The sequence below is a fragment of the Rana temporaria genome, chromosome 5, assembly GCF_905171775.1.
Source record: "Rana temporaria chromosome 5, aRanTem1.1, whole genome shotgun sequence".
NCBI lineage: Eukaryota > Metazoa > Chordata > Amphibia > Anura > Ranidae > Rana > Rana temporaria.
In genome coordinates this window covers 53,665,347-53,680,980 of record NC_053493.1, presented here as the reverse complement: position 1 = coordinate 53,680,980, position 15,634 = coordinate 53,665,347, and the positions used below count along the sequence as shown (strand labels likewise).

The following is a 15,634-nucleotide window of genomic DNA, read 5'->3' as shown; positions in this document are numbered from 1 at the left end:
GCTTTAAAATATTTCTGTCGTAAGAGAGCGTATCCATTTTCATAACTAACCTTGTATTGGACCTTGTGACATTGCCTGGTTTCTGTAATTCTATGCAATGCAGGCACATAATGGTTGGTGAGAGAAGCCATGGGGTGCTGTACATTGCTTTTTGAAAACATCATAGTCATAGCACCCTGCCTCTGTATTCTACTCAAAATACCTTAGTCACAAAGAAAGTAGTCTCTTGAGAGGAGTTATGCAAATATCAAAATGCCTTTATGGTCTTGTGTCAGTCTGGAGGAGTGGATGTTCCTCGACAGACTGCATTGTAATGCAGATCACCCTAGGTAATGCTTACATGTAAGGCTGAGCCTCTATGATTAAAATAATTGAAATCCCAAAAATGTAAGGAACAGGCCAGGTACAGTAAGGCTGGGAAGGAAAGGACATTTAGTTTATGCAGATTGAACCTCCATGTGAATGAGGTCTAAATCCGATTAAATGAATTTCAGCATCAAAACAAGAGGCATTTAAAGTCTTGCAGCTTGTTTTCTTCAGAAAGTGGCCACAGCCTAATAATGAAATCCTGTCCTCTGTATCCTTTCACTTAATGGGGTAGCAGTGATCTATCTGCAAAGATCCATCACATCCTCTGCTACAGCTTTGCTGATTGCAGAACCAATGTTCTGAAGACCTCTCTCCCAACTGCATTCCAATTATTCCCATAGGTGCTCAGTAGGGTTTATGTCGGGGTTCTTTGTAAACTTTCTCATCAATCCTTGTCTTTATGGAGCTGGCCTTGTGCACAAGGCACAGTCATGCTGCAACAGAAAAGAACCTTAGGCTGCATTCACACCTGAGCGTTTTGTCGCCTGAAGTGCGACGCCCCAAAACGCTAGAGGGGAAAAAATACATTATTCTCTATGGAGATGGTTCACATCTCCACTACAAAACGCCTGATGCCGAACGCCTGAAGCCCAAACAAGTTCTGGACCCTTTTTTGTCGCTCGAATTTGGGCGTTTGGGCGTTTTACATTGGTGACTCTAGACCTGTAAAAAAACACGGTAAAAAACGCCGCGACAAATGTCGCGGCAAATCGCGGTAAAAAACGATGCGTTTTGCCGCAGCAAATCGCGGTAAAAACGCTGCAAAACGCTACGCTCAGGTGTGAATGCAGCCTTACCCAAACTGTTGCCACAATGTTGAAATCCCATAATTATCACTCATGCCTTTTTATGCTTTAGAATGAATAGTGTCCTTCATTGGAAACACATTTAAGTCAAAGAACAATGCTGTATGTAATGAGACTTTCAGTATCCCTCCAATAAGCACATATACACTTAAAACATTATAAAACATCTTTATTTTATCCATTTTAAAAACACTTATCCATTAAAATCATATATTTTTATAAAAAGATATCAAATCTACCACTTGTCTCCAATTTGGGTAGCAAAGGATTTTTCCTAGCATGGAGATTTTCCCAGATAATACAATGTGGGTCGGCGCATTTTGCGGACAAAGCCGCTGCACCAGGACCACAAATCTCTCATGCAAATATCACTGTTTACTACAATAACATAGAAAAGTGTATTTTAAAAATATGTTTCAATTGTATATGTGCTCATTGGAGGGGTACTGAAAGTCCCATTACAAATAGTATTGTTCTTTGAATTAAATTAATTTAGGGATGAGACCCTTCTATGACAATAGTAGGGATCCAGTACCACTCCCATGTACTTTATACTATGATGATTATTGGAAACGCCTGAATTCAGTAGTTTGAGGGGTGTCCACTTGCTTAAAGGGTTTGTAAAGGAATTTTTTTTTTTATCTTAATAGCTTCCTTTACCTTAATGCAGTGCTGTTTTGATGTCCTCATTGTTCGTTTTTGATCTCAAGTTGCTGTAATTCTTCTCTGATCTCCACACTTCCTGGTTGTCTGTTTCCTGATAACCACAGTACTGGGAGCTTTCTCTGTGTGGTCACTAATCAAGGAGGTGTGATTACTGGGTGTCTAAAACCCCACAGAACCAATCAGTTTAGTTTTACAAACCATCACAGCCCCTTATTGGCTCTGGGCTCTGTACATCACAGAAGCAGGAAACAGCATGCAAAAACGAAACTAAAACTGTAGGTACATTATATGATTGATTTTTTATCTATTTTTCATCATTTTTAAAATGAATCAGTTAACTATTATGTCTCTATACCCTGTAAACAGTCATTTCAGCAAAAAAAAAAAAATGTCCTTTACAACTCCTTTAAGGTCTTGTAGTGTACAATATGTCCCTAATCTCACAATGCGGCAATCTAAAGGATCGTGCCTTTTTTCTGTGCATGATTATAAGAAATCTAATTACACATGAGAGATTACAGAAGTGTACAGGACATTAGACGACGTGACCGCGTTGTAAGACTGGGGACACCCAGATCAGATTAGCACACACAGGCCCAGATTCTCAAAGGAGATACAACGGCGTATCTCTGAGTCTGAGCCGTCGTATCTATGCGCCTGATTCTTAGAATCAGTTATGCATAGATTTGTATTAGATCCGACCGGCGTAAGTCTCTTACACCGTCGGATCTTAACTGCATATTTACGCTGGCTGCTAGGGGCGTGTACGCTGATTTACGCCTAGATCAGCTAGATACGCAAATTCACGAACGTAAGCCCGACCGACACAGTACAGATACGCCGTTTACGTTAGGCTTTTCCCGGCGTAAAGTTACCCCTGCTATATGAGGCGTACATGCGGCGTACCAATGTTAAGTATGGACGTCGTTCCCGCGTCGAATTTTGAAAATTTTACGTTGTTTGTGTAAGTCATCCGTGAATGGGGCTGGACGTAATTTACGTTCACGTCGAAACCAATACGTCCTTGCGGCGTACTTTGGAGCAATGAACACTGGGATATGTCCACGGACGGCGCATGCGCCGTTCATAAAAAGCGTCATTTACGCGGGGGTCACATAACATTTACATAACACACGCCCACATCTTCCACATTTGAATTAGGCAGCCTTACACCGGCCTATTTACGCTACGCCGCCGCAACTTACGGAGCAAGTGCTTTGAGAATACTGCACTTGCCCGTCTAAGTTGCGGAGGCGTAACGTAAATAGGATACGTTACGCCCGCTCAAAGATACGCCGCTGTACGTGAATCCGGGCCACAGTGTATTGTAAACATAATAGTATAGGGCATCAGGTATTTTCTGTTTACGTTATGAATACTATGCACTGTTATTTTCTCTTGCAGATGTTTGTTAAAGCTCTCTTTGACTACTATCCTAATGAGGATAAAGCAATTCCTTGTAGAGAAGCCGGGCTCGCGTTCAGAAAGGGAGATGTACTTCAGATCATGAGCCAGGATGATGCAACTTGGTGGCAGGCCAAACAAGAAGGTGATGCCAATCCCAGAGCTGGATTGATCCCTTCCAAACAATTCCAAGAGAGGTTAGCTCTGCAACTCCTTCCTTTCACTCTACCTCAGTAGTTCTTCCTCTTCTTTTTTCCCTCCCTCTCCTTTTCTCCCTCCCTCTTCTTTTCTCTCTCCCTTACCAATTTTTTTTCTTTACTTCTGTCTCCTTCTCTCACTCTTCCTTTTTCATCCCTATTTTGTTCTCCCTGTCTTCTTCTGCTCTCCCCCTTCTCCTGCTCTCTATCTTTCCCTCCTTTGCTTTTTTTTTCTGCTTTCTATTTCTTTGTCTTTTCCATTTTCCCTTTTTCTCATTCTCTCTCTGTGGGCTTGTGTCTCCCCCTCTCTTTGTGTCTGCCCTTGCCTCTTCATTTTCTCCATCCATTGTTTTTGTCTTTCACGCTGATGCTTCCTCACTCTGCACCCTACTTTCTTTAACACCCTCTCTCTCTTTTTCCTACTCCTGTTCTCTTCTGCGTTTTTTTCCCCCTTTGTCTGTGTCTCCCTCTTTCGCCTTTATTCTATTTCTCATGTTTTTTCTTCTTTCTCTCTCTCTCCCTCTCTTTTCTTTCTCTCTCTTTTCTTTTCGTTCCTTTTTTTCTTTCTTTCTTTCTTTCTTTCTTTCTTTCTTTCTTTCTTTCTTTCTTTCTCTCTTTCTTTAGTTCTCTCTCCATTTCTCTACTTTTTTCTTTTTTTTCGCTTTCTTTTTTTTTTCTTTCTCGTTTTCTCTCTCTCTTTCTCTCTCTCTTTCTTTCGCTTCTGTTTTTCATTTTACCTTCTCTTTTTAATTTTCCCGTCTTTTTTTTTAATTTTCCCTTCTCTCTATCCCTTCTCTCTATCCATTCTCTCTTTGCTCTTTCTCTTTGCTGTTTTTCTCCTCTTTCCCTTTCTCCCTTCTCCCCTCTCTCTCCCCTTCTCTTTTTCTCTTTCCACCTCTCTATCTCTCTTTCCCTTCTCTCTTTCTTTTTTCCTTCTTTCTTTCTCTTGCGGACTCTCATGGTGCTTCTCCTTTATGTATCTCTCCTTTCTGTCAATCTCCCTCTATATTACAGCATTTTCCTTACCACTTCCTCTCTGTCTCTGTCCTTCCCCTTCTCGCTTTTTTTTATTTTATTTATTTTTTGTCTTTCCTCTGGTTTAACATATAAAAGCTGCGTTCTATATTACCATATTGTAGGTAGCTTACCAATCCCTGTTCACAAATATCAGGGGTCATGACCGTCCCAATATGAACTTAAAAACCCTTTTCACAAATATTTCTGACTTCCTCGCTTGTCTGGCCAAAAAAGACTAATGACAGAAAGCGATAGTGCTTGTTCTGATCCAGACTGGAATGAGACCATATGGAAAATAGCACATCAGTATCACAGGCCCATTGATGCACTCTACAGGAATAAGTATTGTAGCATTTTTTGGACCTGTTGCAAAAAAGAAAAGTAACTGCAAAAAAAAAAAGACCCTCTGCTTCTGGTTTTATTTTTTATCAAGCCAGGATAGATTACACAGTGCTTTCATTTTTTTTTTATTTGTCTACAAAATAAAAATAAAGAAATAACAGAAATCTTTTCTTAGATGTGTTTCATAAAAATCCCTAATCCTGTAATGGAGAGGCTGAGTTTTCATAGTTCTTGATGTACTTTCTCTTTTGACTGCAGGAGATTTGCACTAAGAAAGCCGGTCATCCTGACACAACCACAGAAAATCTCCAACAGAAAATCATGTAAGTTTATTTAGAAAGCAGAGCAGGTATCACCCACGTTTTATATTGCTTTGAAATTCCCTGCAGAAATAATTTTTTGTATGTTGCTCATGCTGTTTATTAAACAGGAATTCAACCTTTTGGGGTTCTGCAAGTGATTTCCGGACAACTCGGAAATATTTATTGTTTCATGTTTATATCATTTTTGGCTGTATTTTTTCAGGGGTTTTTTATGTAAGGTTATGCATTCGTGTCTTAGAGGTTTGCAGAATAGTTTATGGCTTCTGCAAAGGTAACATGAATTGATCACAGTTTTAGCAGTATGCAAATTACAATAAGCCAGGGTAATCGGTCAGCATGCATATTTTACTGATCTGTTAGTTAGTCTGTTTGTTACTTTTATATAAGGTGTATGTTTTATCTGCACCTCGGATAAATCAATAACAAAAATTACCCTGCTGCTAACCGCCCCTTAATGTGCAAAGACACACGATCATTTAAAAAGGAAAGAAAATACAATGTGAGCGCTAAGTATCTTTGCACAATTGTAATACTGTGATACCCCTCTCTATATAAAATATCAATCTTATATAAACCACCACAACATGTGCTTAAGATTCATAATGTCCATACAAATAAAGATATAATATGGGTATCTTCGTGAATCCAGGGACAAAAAAACATAAGTCCTTAGATGCCAGCATATACAGTCTACTTTAGTAGACTGTGCTCAGTAAATTCTAATCTATTAGTGATAGGTGCTGTGACTCTTCATGCAATGAAGCAAAGCATCACAGCTCCAGCATGTGTACAGCCCTGAGTAGCTGCATTTCTATGTATAGATGGGTGGTCGGGGACAGTAAAACCACAGCTCAACTGTCTACTTTTACTGCCCCCTGACCATCCATGTAAACGAGTACTAAGACCCAATCTGGCACCGTCTTCTTCTCCCTCAAGCTCTGGCCTGTGGGAAGTGCCTCTGCATCATGAAGTACAATGCAGGGCTATTAATCTTGCATTATATGTCGAGTTGGTCAGTGTGGCTGTGGGCATTTTAGAGAGAAGTGGCTGCATTGACTCGGGCGCACCACTCAAAGGGCTACAGCTCGGAAGAAGGTAAATATTTCTCCCTATTCCAGCATTTTTTTGCCTGGAGTAGAGCCCTGGCTTTTATAGTGTGTGTTTCAGCCTGATACCATGAGTGAATAGAAAATAGACAGAAACCTGCAGCAGAAAAAAAAATGTTTTATTTTTATTGGTGGACTTAAAGCGGAGTTCCACCCATTTAAAAGTCGGCAGCTACAAAAAGTGTCGCTGTTGACTTTTAATAATTGGACACTCACCTGTCCCATGGTCTCTGTGACGCTGGCATCACTACTGTGGGCACCCCGGCTGTGGCTTCACAGCCGGACACGCACTGCACATGTGCGAGCTGCGCACTGTGATTGGCCAGGCAATCTTCTGGGACCTGTGGTGTGTCCCAGAAGATTGCAGGGAGGAACGGGGGAGAGGTGATTTTCATTCGAGCACTGTGGAGCCCCGAGAGGAAGTGGGAGCTGGATGCCTCTAAAAAGAGGATATCCGCTCCCCCCCCCCCCCCCCCCCCCCCCCCCAAAAAAAATGACATGCCAAATATGGCATGTCAGGGGGTCACCATCACTTAAAGCAGAAGTTCTATTTTTTTAGTGGAACTCCGTTTTAAAGCCTGAAACAAGGCTTATAGGATATGGGACCAATTTGATAGATGGGTGACTAATAGATGTGGAGAGCTGTGTAAAGGGTGATAAAACCAGCTTTGGTAAATGAATCACAAAAATATTGCCAGCTAGGCCTGACCACTGCATCACGGGAGGGGATCACATGTTTCTCATACTCTAAAGTGTCGAGTATTTTGTGCGACAGAGGAAGAAGATGTGGGAGATCGCTGGAGTAGACTGTCACTTTGTTCAGAATGGGGAGAGAGACTGTATCTCTTTAAAAACCAACTCTAGACATTTTTAAAGTGTTATTAAACCCACAACAGTAAAATCTGTATAAAGTCTGTATATGCAATAAAGCATGCTTGTTATACTCACTGTGGGGTGAATCCTCTGCATTGTGTAAAAGGGCTGTTTAAAGTGGTTACAAACCCATTTAAAAAAAAAAAATATCTGCAAGTTAAAGGCATAATGATCCATCGCCTACTAGCTCATTATGAAATACTTACCTTAGATCAAAGCTGTTGCAGCAGTCCCTGTACACACTGTGACCGGCGACATGTGTCCAGGAGTTATTTTAGTGTTCGTAGGCTCCAGCAATGTGATTGGCCGGAGCAACGATGACGTCACTCCTGCGTGGGTGCTGTCAGTCACGACACAGAATCTTTAGAAATGGCACGATCAAGCTGTTTCCTCAGTGTGCATGCCCTGATGACATAGGCGCAAGGGTATATGGTAAGTATCTCCTAAACTGTACAGGTTTAGGAGATATTTACAGTACCTACAGGTAGGCTTACCTGTAGGTACAAGTGATGTAAGGGAATTTACAACCACTTCATCATGTATGCACAGATCCTGCCCTTCCACTGACTCCAAAACATGTCCGGATAAGACAGAGTTACTGTAGTCAGGCTGCACATGCTTAGTTTGGTGTGTATTGCTATAGAGTTTTAACCTTTTTTTGGGGGACAGTGCATGTGATCAGCGCAGGGCCAATCAGCACTATTCAAAGGGTCAGGGGTCCTGCATCCTCATAGATCAGCCAGTACAGTGTGAAAACTCCCCCTACAAGCTTTAACCAGTCACTGATAGAAGTCACAAGACTGCTATATACTGTTGATGAGAAAAGTAGTTTATATTTACAAAAATAATTGCATTTCCATGTTCTGTGTACTGTGGGAGACCAGATAAAGTAAATGCAGGGTCCTGGGTTTAGAATTACATTGTTTTAGAGTGTGGAAGGGCTAGAATCCCAGGTTTCTATTTCTGAGTCATCATTTGGAAATATTCTTCCTATTTCCTGTCCCTCATTTACCAGAAGAAGTAATGAGATATCTCATATTCCAAGACATAAAACCAGAATTAACATACTTACTACAGTGGTGTGAAATTTAGTTTGTATTGCTTCCCCCCCCCCCCCCCCCCTCATGTTTTTTCCCAGTGACACCCTGTCAGTCAGGGTGTCACCAGGATAGGAAGCAAGGGGAAGTCTCCTTGATAAGGACAAATAGATTAATACAAATCCTGATGAGTTCTAATCCTTCCCTACGCTATTGAAAACTATCAAAGATATAGTCATCCTTTGAGTAGTTAATTTAATGGTGCATTTGTTCTGATACATAGGGGATGATTTGCTAAAGGCAAATGCAGTTGCTCCAGAGCTTAGTAAATGAGAAGTTCTGCTAGGTTTCATCATCCAATCATGTGCAAGAAAAATGCTGCCAACTAATCCAATGACGCGGACACCGGGGTGTGGGGCAGAGTCATGCACTCGGCGGTTAGGGATGCCGAGTGTATGACACAGTAGCGCGTCCGCAAGGTAACCCCCTTGGGAGAGAGTTTCCCAGAGGGGGTTATCTAATGCGGGGAGGAGCTCAGAGAGCCACCGAGGGACCCCAGAATAGGACGATTGGGGCCACTCTGTGCAAAACGAACTGCGCAGTGGAGGTAAGTATAACATGTTTGTTGTTTTTTTTTACTAACGTGAACCTATAGTATCACTTAAAGCTTTAGTTCATTTACTAAGCTCTGGAGCAACTGTACTTTGCAAAGTGCATAGTCTATTTGTCTTTAGTAAATCAACCCAAAAGTCTTTGTACTTGTAATACTCCATTCAGTAGCTATAGTCTGTCTACTTCCGAGTTGCAGCATTTATGCTTTTTGCAAGTTAATAAAGAAACACCATTGTACTTCGTTACAAGACATTCAAGGTCTAATAAGGATAAAATAGGACTGATTTCATACTTTTTATCTGGACAGCTGGTTTTGCTTTAAAGGAAGCTTGTGTAAACTGATCTAAGTAGCCACCCACTTAGGCCTCTTGTTTGCCTCGCTAAACCGGCAGCATACTTGAAACTGCTATGGCAATCTTCTTAATCTAAAATCATTGTGCCTATTTTAATTAGTGGTGGCAGTTAGTTTGAAGCTTGCATTAACAGTCCCTTGGAGATATGCTCCGAATTCCATTTCCACAGAGAAAAATTGGATTAAGGTGATTGCACTAGCACACAATGCAGTCATGCGCCAGGAGCTATGACCACTAGTGACTCATCAAAAAGCTGGCGTAAGGCCCTTCCGCACTGCAAGCACCTTCATCTGCAGACAAATTAAGTCACTTATGAGAAACATATCTTGTTTGTTCATCCTTGCATACAACCACATCTTAAATTACTGGACATGGTAAAACGATACAGCCCTAGATGTAGTTTATGTAGGTTTTCTCCAATTAATGTATCCTTTTGGAACGTTTACCACATAACTGTTTGTTCTTATAGCACAGCTCTTGTTTACATTAGTAAAAGCACTTTTACATTTTTGTTTTTTTCAGAGTTTAGAAATGTTGCTTGGCCGAGATACAGGGCTATCTAGTTAACAATGAGAACAAAATGAAAGTAGTATAGCTACTGGCAGCTTAGCCAACTGAACTATGTACAGTTCTCATTAAAAAAAAGTACTGACAAAAAAAATAATTGGAAGCATATTAAACATATTTTTTTCCATGAAAAAAAATCTGGTTGTTAACTGGTATTACTTCTTTCAAGTAGAACTATAGGCAACATTTTTGTTTTTCATTTTGGATAGAACAAGGGAGGGTTTTAACCCCTGTCAGATTATTATTTGCCATTTGTGTCCCATTGGGGAGATTTCCCTTCACGTCCTGTATCATAGCCAAACAGGAAGTGAGAGGAAATCTCTGAAATTTAAGGGAATTCCTTGGGGACCCCCAAGTCACCTGAACTAGTGTACCTATTGGAAGATTTCCCTTCTATTACTTTTCTGAGGACAACTCAAAATTTTGGATTTTCTTTTACTTTCACTTTCAATGATAATGGTAAACAGGAGAAATCGTGAGGGTGAGTCTCACAGACAATCGGTGAATACTGACAAGTGTTCTAATCCTTCTCCACTCTATCCAACACAAAAAAAAAAGTTATGCCTTTTAGTTATACTTTTCGTTTACATTTGTTTTGGCTTCTGAACGCTATTCTGAAAAGCCATGTGTACAGATAATATTTGCAAAGCTTGTATTTTAGCAAGCTTCAGGCCGTTTTCTTACTGAAAGCATGCAGTAACCCACAAACAGCTTGTGCAAGTCACAGGTGTATGGATTTCCACATCATAGTCTGAGGTACCTACCTCTCATCCCAGATGTAATGTAGAATTACAAAGGACTTTCTTTTACTGCTAGGCCCAATTGCAGGGACCTCAGAGTTGTTTCCCCTCCCCCCCTTTTTTTTTGTCTTGTCCCTCCTTTTCTCCATTCTCCTCAAAGCAGGGGTCTCAAAACTGCGGCTCGTGGGCCGGATGTGGCCCTTTGCTTGCCTTTATCTAGCCCTCAGGGCACTATTTCTTCCACTGATACGGGGCAGTAATCCTCGACTCATGGGGTATTATCCCTCTTACTGACATCAATGATGTCATTTTTTTTTACTTTCACTGACCCTTTGGCAATTACTCCCACTGATGCCAGGACATTTTCTACTTCCTCTGGTCGCAGTCCGACATCCCTAATATCTGAAGGGCAGTAAACTGGTCCTTTTTTTTCAAACGTTTGGAGACCCCCTGCCTCAAAGCAATGTTCATGTTACAGACTTAGTGCAGAAGGAAAGCAGTAGCATAGTATCTTCATATGCTTTTTTGTTATGCACTGTATGCAAGGAACACTCTTCTCTGCATGAATTTATCTGTCTAGCCTCCCTATGTAAATCCTCTCTACTGCCTGCTGTTGTATCCATTTTTTTAATACAATAAAAAGTTAAAGGAAAAGTAGAAAAATTACTTTGCAAATTCCTTCTGTACAAATTTGCTTGCACAAGCATTGTAAACTGAGCCTCTTGATCCCTCTCCTCAAACAAACACAATTCTGTTTACAGGTCACCTAGCTAATCTACTGCTTTACTCTAACCCTTATTCTACACCAGCTTTTGAGAAGGATTGATGACCAAAAATACTCTAAGGCTGGGTTCACACTACTACACTACTTTCATCCTACTTTGCTCTGTGTTCAATGTTTCCCTATGAGAGCGTCTTGTAGCGTCCTACACAAGTCGGTCCGACTTTGAAAATGCTCCCTGTACTACTTTTGGTCCTACATTGATCCTACTTCAGGCCCATTGAATATCATTGAAGTCGGACCAAAGTAGTATCCTGTTCATGAAAGTAGGATGGATGTAGGACCAATGTAAGATAAATGTAGGACCAATGTAGCAGAGCAAAGTATGATGAAAGTAGTGTAGTAGTGTGAACCCAGCCTTAGCCCTGGTTCACAGCTTTTTTGTGCGTTTTCAGTTGCAGAAACACACTATAGTCCATTTAACATGGTTTCCTATGTGTCATGTTCATATGTGTGCATTTTATGGAAAGGGCCAGGGATTTTGTTCTGGTTTTTGGATCCATTGACTTCAGTGGATCAAAATGTGTATTGAAAAATTCAAAATGTGCCTAGAATATGCAAACTGCATAGGTGTGAACCAGGCCTTATTTTTGGATATCCACAGAGGAACTATAGGTAGTCTAGAACATGGCCATAGTCCATAGCCAGCCTTCTATTTGTGATGGCACTGTATTAGATGATCGAGCCACCCCACTATTTTTATTTTTTCTTAAATTTTTGATCTTTCTTAATTCTATGAATAGAATATAACCTACACAAGCTCGGTATTTTCCAGGTGACTTCTGAACCCTGGGAGTATTTCTTCTGTGTGGAACAGCTTAAAGTGGAAGTAAATCCTTCTATTGTTTTTTCGGCCAAGGAAGCCGCCATCATGGCCTCTGTTTAATCTTGAACTGCCATGATACTGCACATGTGATTAGTTATGACACCAGCCATTGGATGGTTTGACCGTTTGGTTGAGAGCACATCCAATGTGACAGTTACATTCCCTGCACGTTGCCTGAATTTGAACTTTTTTTAATTGGTTAAATATATGGGTGTACTTCCACTTTGAAGAATTAAGTAGATCATGGGTGCTCAACCAGTGGCCTTTAGCTGTTGCGAAACTACAAGTCCCATCATGCCTATGTCCTTGGCAGCCATGCTTATAACTGTCAACCTTACAATGCCTCATGGGACTTGTAGTTCCTCAACAGCTAGAGGGCCACAGGTTGAGAACTCATGATATATAGTGGGGCTAACAGCAGTATGTTAGCTGAATGGTCCAGATCGGTACAATATACAGTATATATTTGGTGAAGAGTGCTGCTGTAAGAACATTTAAAGAAAGCAAGGTCAGTTTTATATGTTCCAGTGGTCGCTATAAAATAGTTACGTTGTTGCTAACAGAAACCTTTCACACCACTGTGTTTGGATACTAAGGTAAAAAGATCTATATTTTTAGGAAATTAAATGTAATTTTTGAAGAATGCCTGTAAGCTCACATAAACTGCTGCGAGCAACTGTTTTGACTACTGACCGCTAAGATATTTTTTCCTTGGTGTGAATAAACAAAAGAAAGGCTCTTCAGTATTAAAGGCTTTTAGATCAGGGGTGGACTTAATAATACGGAATTCAGGAACCAGTCTGTCCAACGCAGGAGGCATCTGCATTTTTTAGGAGCCAGCTTTATTGAGAGAACCTCAAATTTTTGGAGCCAGTTGTAATTTTTAAGGAACATTGGCTACCTGGTTTCTGGGATTTGTCCAGTCCTTCCTTAAATAGCCGTTTATTTATGTTCCTCTGTTTCTGTTAGAAAATTCTGACTGAATTTAGTTTGTATAGTATATGCTAATATGATTTATGAAACGTATAGTTTGTGTTCTAGCGTTGAATAAAGTGTTAACTGAAAAAGCCAGGTCAGTTAAGGATCAATATCAGTAGTTGAGTATAACCTATTTGGCCAACAGAATTGCATTGTGTGTCATTGTCTTGAGTTTCTGCTCTTAGTAGCTTTTCTGTTGCTTTCCTACTCTGTTGCACTCCACATGGGTTGAGCTGACCACAACAGTGTATGCCCCTTAAGAGCTATGTTAGTATGATCCTTGTGTTAAATCCTAATGCACCTACCACAGTGGTTTTGAAGGAGCCCCACTTTAAATTCTTTATATGATAAGGGTTTGAATGCCAGTAAAGGGAACACTGATCTTCTAACAGGAGAGGCAGGACATCCAATGTGGGAAGGGAAAGACAATGAAATTATGACTTGGCTCTTGAGTCACCAGGGATATAAGATGTCACTTAATAAGTAAGCCCACCAGGCTACACTTTTAAGTGCAGTAATAATTTTGAATGGGCTGATCCTTTAAGTACTGGAGCCTTTCAATCTTGATTGCGATCATATGCAAGAGATGAATACAGAAGATGTAATTGCATTCTGTAAACTTTAGTACTGTAAGGCAGGTTAGTTAGTAGATCAACCTGAGTAATGCCATGCATGTACTATCAGAGTATCTATTGCATTTCTTTACGTATCTATTATCTGCCGTTGAAAAATGTGCTGCTTATTACTGTGAATGGCCCCTTACTGACTCGGCCTAGACACATCTCGACCAAGACAGAGCTGTATCTACATTCTCTCTATGGCATTAAGCACAATATTGTGTTTGAACAGCATGATTTGCACTTAGGCTGGCCTCTTGTTTTGTATCTCTGTGTCCCATGTAACCAGTAGCATTTGAAAAAGGTGACAGACAGGATAAGGCCGAACTAGGTTCAGAAGATGAGAAAAGCTAAATCCTTAAATTTCTTAGTAGAGACCTGCCAGAGAAAGCACCTTTCCCAAAGTTTATATCTCTTTAACTATAGGCACTCCTCCATGTGCCTGCTGATAGGTCGTTCAGGTGCTAGGCAATGCATTGTGGGTTGTGGACCGAAGGCCTGAGCTTTATCAGACACAGAGATGCAGACTGTGCTGGTCAAAATATATGGTAAAAAAGGTATTGTATGTTTGCATAGTTTATTATGTCTGGTCTCTACTGAAGCTTCCTACAGACATAACATGCTATTAATTGGATCCTGTTTTCATCCAGAACAATTTATTTTGCATTGGATATCCTAACAGGTTCAGCTCTTGTTTTAGGAACTTTGGACTGGGTAGGCTGGAAAACCTGTACTAATACTGTATCTACGGTTTCCCCATTGGATACATTACATAAGCAGCTTCTGCCAGCTGTCATCTGTTTCAATTCCCCACCGATTCACCTTATTTTGATATAAGCACAAAGACTTAACTTGATGTTCATTTTGGTAGAGCTACCATGTTTTGTCACAGTAGGTGGAGCCTGAGGCTCCATGCACAATCCAACTGCCCCTGAGGTCTTCAGGCACCATTGATCTTTTGGTTCAGGTCTTTAGCGCTTCCGAAAGGCTCTTTTTCATAATGTCACAATATTTGGGATTGCTGTAAAATTTACATCAGTTTGATATATATACAGGAAATTATTTTGCTTACCTTCTTATAAAATAACTTGTTCACACTCAGCAACTGTTAACATTCAGTGCATTAAAAAAATGTGTCTCTTTCTTTTTGGCTGTTCTAAGATGAGGAAACTGTTGAGTATGGTAGGTGAATATTTTTTGGTAAAAATCTAACGTTTTCTTTTCCCTAGTTATATTTTCAGCACATTTAATAATTTCCTTTCGTTTTTTTCCTCCCCCTTTTTTTGCTTCTCAGAGGAAATTGAAGGTACACGTACAAACGTTTCTTTGCATTGCCAGATAGCTTTATTTAGGCAACATGTGTTCAGAATCTAACTTGATGTAGCTCAGAACACATTTTGAATACAGTATAGACTTTCCATATTTCCTTTACAACAGCCAGCGCTGTCCTTGTTTTTGTCTTTTTGTTATGGTATATGCAGTGATGCTTTTTCCATAAAATCTTTTTTATTTTACCCTTTTGGGGATTTTTCTTGTTTTTAATTTATTGTAAACTGTTGTGTATTTTGTGTGTATGCTTTATGCATTAGTTATTAAAGTGGCCCTTTAGGACTACAGTACACAAGCATATATCTTTTTGCTCCTGACATCAGTTTGTGAATTTGTTTAGATGGACGTGTTTACATTTTTTATTTTATATCCTGAAGCAGTAAGCACTTGTGGTGTTGTTGCTTTTGCCATGCTTAGTGTTGCATTGTCGTTAGTCCTCTATACATGTTGATGTGAATGTATTTCAAACTGATCTCAAACTGATGTCAAATGCAAGCTATTTTTCTGCTTTTAACTTGCTGGCTTGTCTAAAGCTTGTGTACACTGGCCCTTAACCTGCACTCATTGGGAAAGTTATTTTATGAGCTGAACCAATATTGCTGGCTCTCAGCAGGAAATTCACCTAGGCAGGTGCAGAGTCAGGCAAACATCTGCCAAGTACAACTGCTGTCACATAATAGTGGAGGGCTGG

At 40.3% G+C, this 15,634-nt stretch overlaps 1 protein-coding gene across 4 annotated transcripts in view; it reads left to right on the top strand.

Moving 5' to 3' along the window:
• The window catches only part of MPP7 (membrane palmitoylated protein 7), a 537,461-nt gene that overhangs the window by 389,401 nt on the left and 132,426 nt on the right, over positions 1-15,634 (top strand). For 3 of the 4 annotated variants that reach the window (XM_040352588.1, XM_040352590.1, XM_040352589.1), the window contains 4 exons: positions 3,246-3,442; positions 5,060-5,124; positions 14,776-14,796; positions 14,909-14,920. In XM_040352588.1, coding sequence (XP_040208522.1) covers positions 3,246-3,442; positions 5,060-5,124; positions 14,776-14,796; positions 14,909-14,920 — 295 coding nt within the window. The remainder of the gene's footprint in view (positions 1-3,245; positions 3,443-5,059; positions 5,125-14,775; positions 14,797-14,908; positions 14,921-15,634) is intronic. The other variant, XM_040352591.1, reaches the window with a different exon arrangement.